Source organism: Arachis ipaensis, chromosome B5 (assembly GCF_059453495.1).
Source record: "Arachis ipaensis isolate K30076 ecotype BB chromosome B5, ASM5945349v1, whole genome shotgun sequence".
In the NCBI taxonomy this organism is placed as follows: domain Eukaryota; kingdom Viridiplantae; phylum Streptophyta; class Magnoliopsida; order Fabales; family Fabaceae; genus Arachis; species Arachis ipaensis.
The window spans coordinates 157585434-157590482 of record NC_142440.1 but is presented as its reverse complement, the minus strand read 5'-3'; the positions used below and the strand labels follow the sequence as shown (position 1 = coordinate 157590482).

The window sequence follows — 5049 nt, the reverse complement described above, 5'->3', positions numbered from 1 at the left end:
CTTATTATATATTATGGGGCATCACAACTAAAATATTCAAGTAGCAAGGGACACTTGTGAGGTCCAAATCGCTTTGTTTTTTCTAGTATTCTCCAGAGAATCTGTTTGCATCAAATAATATTTTTCTTTTTCTTTTCTTTTATCTATCTTTGAAAGGAAATGGTTAGACTTAGACAAGATGACAGTTAAGTTTTGGAACCTGAAGAAGCTTTTATCTTAGAGGTTTGGTGTTGTTTAGTGAGGAATTAGTTGATCCATTTCCATGAGATCAGTTTCCCCTAGACAGGAATTAAGTTAATGGACCAAACTAATTAGCTCTCATTGATCTGGTAGCTTATAGGTACTACATATAAAAAATTAAAATTTATAATAATTAAATGTGAATTCTCTTGCTACATGCAAGGAGGAGAAACTAATAAAAGGTTAAAGCTAAATAGAAACTCAAAATCGTTATGGGACCCAGTAAAATTACATACATAAATAATATATGAATAATGCTAAATAATAATATTTTTCAGTCAATATCAACTATTTTTTAAAGTTTTTTATTTATTTTAAATTATATATAAGTCTTTTACTCTAAATATTTAATTATAAATTATAAATTTCAAATTTAAAAAGATAAAAATAAAAAACTAGTATTTATTTACTAACTAAAAATAAATTACATATATTTTTTCTTTATAATTTATATATTAATCAAGAATAGGGCTCACTGCCACTCATTCCCCAATAGTAACAAAACCCGCTGCTTTAGGGTAAAGTAATCTACTGGGAACAAAAATACATGAAAAATGATATCTATGTTATTTGTGTATAATTTTTTTTATATTTTGTATGAGATAAAATATAAATTTTATTTTTTACTTTATATTAGTTATTTTTAACTTAAAAATATAAGTAATATATATATATAATAAATATAAAATTCTTTAAAAATTATATCCTATAATCCTAAGAATAGATAGTTGGAGTGAAATCAAAAGAAACCTAGCTAGCCTTCTCTTTCTCTCCCGCCATAGCCTTTGAGGAGAAATATCACTGTTGCTTAGTAAGAGTGTCTGGGATTGTGGGGCTTCATATTCTATAATTTCTCTTTTTATAAAACAAAGATCTAGAACTTACCTTAAAAAGCAGAAATACGTATATATAATGTAAATAGAAAATCCATTTGACATTCTAATATCTATTTAGAATTTAGGATAGATAAAAGTAAAAATAAATAAAAATGTTATTAAATTTGGATATAATCTGGTATTCACATTGTTTACAACTCTTATCTTTTATCTATCTAGCGAAATTGATATTGAAAAGCAACTTTGTTTTTATCAATCAAAATATCTTAGGTAGTATTTATTTTTGGAGACAGGACACAAATACATAGACAATATATGTTTAAAAAGTATTTAAAAATAGGGGATATGATAATGATGGATACGAAATTTAAAAGAATGGACACAAATTTTTTTATAAATTTTGTTTTTTTTATTCATAGATATTTTTTATTATTCTACTATTATCTCTTTTTTATTTTTCCTTTTCCTGCTCTTTCTCTATCTCTTTCTTTTTCAAGTACTCTTTTATTTTTATAGAATTTTTTATTAGGGGTGAATAATTCTTTCCTTCTTATCATTTTTACTTCAATATCATTTTAACTTTGTATTATATTATTTGATTTGTAATAAAAATAATTAGTCTTAAAATTTTTAAAAGATAAATATTATCAAAAGTAAAATTGATCTTTTAAAATACTAAAAAATAATTTATAAGTTGTAATTAATTTTATATAATTTAAAAAAAATCAATTTTTTTGAAAAAAAAATCAGTTTTTAGATTAAAAAAAATTAATTTTCTAAATAAAAATTTTATGTGCAAAAACTAATTTTTTTCATGCAAAAACGGATTCTTTTAAATTAATTTTTTATTTAAAATTAATTTGGCTTATTAACTTAAACAAAATTTTTTATTAATCAAACTCAGATTTATTCTTTTTGTTAATCTTAACCATATTTATTCTTACATATTAATAATAAATTTAAAAATAAAATAATTATATTTATAAATTTTATTTTAATATAAATATTATTATATATTTTTTTATTAAAATTTTTTGCCTCTTCAAATATTTTTTTCAAGTTTTGTCTGTACTCCTATGGTACTCTCATTTTTTATTAAATTAATTTATATTTGATGTAAAAAATTTAAAATCACATAATTATTTTAGTCATTTCAAATAATATTTTAGTCTTATTTATGTGTATTCAAACATAATATTAGATATTATACTAGTGTCTTGTATATTATATCCAAACACAATACACAAAAAATAATTTTTAGTATATCTTTGTGATCGATTAGATGAACGATCTTACTAGCTTAAATCTATCTATCCGCTTCATTCTGTTATTTTTAGCAGTTACATATATTAAAAAAAATTAAATTTTAATTTAAACTAAGTATCTATTAAGTTGAACTACTCAGTTTGAGATTAGATCTAAAATTCTATTTCTAAGAATTTTGAAAGATAAGAGCAAGAACAAAGATATATAAATTTCTTTAGTTTCTAGAGGAACTTTTTTATCATCTATTTGATCATGTATTTTTTATTTTATTTTTAATAATCACGATTTATTAATATTCAATATTTAAATATCTTAACTTTTAAGTATTAAATTATAATTTTAAAATTTTAAATCTTAATAATATAAAAAATAAAATATTGATTAAGTATACTAAATAATGTTAATAAAAAAACATTAACATTTAATATTTTTATTATAAAAATTCAGAAAATAAATAATAAAATTGATATGATTGGCTTTAAAATTAAACTAAATTAAAAATTTTTAAATATATTGATATATCAATATTTTAATAAATTTTAATTTTTAATCTTAATTATATATATTATATATATTTTTTATAATTAAAATTAACTATTAAAATTCATTAAAATAGTACAGTATGGGTACACTTGAAACTTCTCATAAGGTATATGAATTATGAAAGAATTTAAATGATGGCGTTGTATGTATGGTTATTGTGATAGTTGATGAGTGAGGTGGATTAAATAAATTTGGTGGCTAAGAATGTGTAGAAGTTTCTTGGGTGGCAAAAAGAGGCGTGTAACTCATATTACAAGGATCGCAGTTAAAAAGAGTTAGCAAGACCCTCACATAACGTACGTCACTCGGAGACAAATGCGGTAAACAAATCCTTTCACACGGAACTTTCTCGACATAAGACGTAACGCAGTACCTTCTCGCCCCTTCCTTTTTGTTTCCCACCCCTGACCCCCCTATCCTTCTCTCCATCTTTCTCTCTCTCCCCTTCATTCCCTCCTTTTATTATTATTATTCCCTCACATCGGAACCTTCTAGAATCACCTCTTTCTCTCTCTCTCATCCGACTCCTCCATGACTCCGCCTCCACCCACGCCGGTGGACACCTCCGATTCCCCCGCTACCGGCGGTGAGTCTCAGAGATCCATTCCGACTCCCTTTCTAACTAAGACCTACCAGCTCGTTGAGGACCAGTCCATTGATGACGTCATCTCCTGGAACGACGACGGATCCACCTTCATCGTCTGGAATCCTACCGTCTTCGCCAGAGACCTTCTCCCTAAGTATTTCAAGCACAACAATTTCTCCAGCTTTGTTCGCCAGCTCAACACCTATGTAATTCTTTTACTCCTTTCTTTTCTTTCTTTTAAAGATTCCTGTTATTGTTATTTTATTTCCTAAATCTTCTGGAATTTCATGTTTTTGTGCAGGGCTTTAGAAAAGTTGTACCTGATCGGTGGGAATTCTCCAACGACTGTTTCCGCCGGGGAGAGAAGCGCCTCCTCTGCGAGATTCAGCGCCGGAAGATCTCCACGCCGTCACCGTCGCCGTCTCCCACGGCTGCCGGGATTGCCACCGCCACCGTCGCGGTTCCTTCTCCGATGCCGTTGACCGCCATACCCACGGCGATGCCGATAATATCACCGTCTAACTCCGGCGACGAGCAGGTGATATCGTCGAGCTCTTCGCCGTCGCGAGCCCCGGCGGAGCTCCTCGACGAAAACGAGAGGCTACGGAAGGAGAACGTGCAGCTGACGAAGGAGCTCGCCGAGATGAGATCGCTTTGCAACAACATCTTCTCCCTGATGTCGAATTACGCCACCACCAACGCCGCCACAACTACCACCACAAACAACAGCAACAGCAACCAAATCAATGGAAGCGCCCAAGGAAGCAGAGATTCCGCTTTCACGGCAGTGAGGCCGCTAGATTTGATGCCGGTGAAGAGGAGTTCGAGCGGGGAACCGTGGACGGAAACGGCGACGGCGATGATGGTGGAGGAGATGAATCCGAAGCTCTTTGGCGTGGCAATTGGAGCAAAGCGTGCGAGAGAAGGTGGTGGTGGTGGTGGTGGTGGTGAAGGAGGAGGAGGAGGAGGAGGAGGAGGAGGAGGAGGAGGCGGTGGTAGTGCTGGTGGAAGAGAAGGGGAGGAGGATACGCTGTTGCGCCTTCATCAGCCTGGTTATGCGGACGTGAAATCGGAGCCGTTAGATTGCCAGAACCATCGCGATAATAGTAGTAATCAGGAGACCCCATGGCTGAATCAGTGCCACAGAGCGAATCAAAGAGTTTGCAATTGACAAGTGGCAGTGTGCAAGCTGTAGGGAGCATGTTAGATTTAGATACACGGTGGTGCAGAGAATCAGAGTCCGTGCACGCGGAGGCACACGTGATGAATCGGTCACGTGCGTCGTTTAACCGTATGGGACCGATTCCGAGAAGTTTCTCAGGGGGACGCATAAAAAGTCCGTCTCACTGTTCTCACTTCTCAGAAGAAAACAATACGTCTCGTCCTTTTCTTTTGTACCCTTTTTCTTTAGTTTCTATTTTATTTTTTTTTCAATTTTTTTTGGCATTATATATTTAAATTGGAACTTGGCCTGTAGATTTACCTCTGTTAGTGAGAATTTTACTTGTGGCTGTCAAACTTGGGAGATTCATAATCAATGTGAAGTTGTCAATATCCTGACAAAAAATAAAAAACCAT

At 31.7% G+C, this 5049-nt stretch overlaps 1 protein-coding gene across 1 annotated transcript; it reads left to right on the top strand.

Annotated features, from left to right (window-relative positions):
* The first annotated feature begins 3021 nt into the window (after window positions 1–3021).
* On the top strand, window positions 3022–5049 carry LOC107644814 (heat stress transcription factor B-2a). Its single transcript, XM_016348740.3, has 2 exons — window positions 3022–3677; window positions 3773–5049. The coding sequence occupies exons 1-2, from the start codon at window positions 3417–3419 to the stop codon at window positions 4640–4642; spliced, it is 1131 nt and encodes a 376-aa protein (XP_016204226.2). The 5' UTR covers window positions 3022–3416; the 3' UTR covers window positions 4643–5049.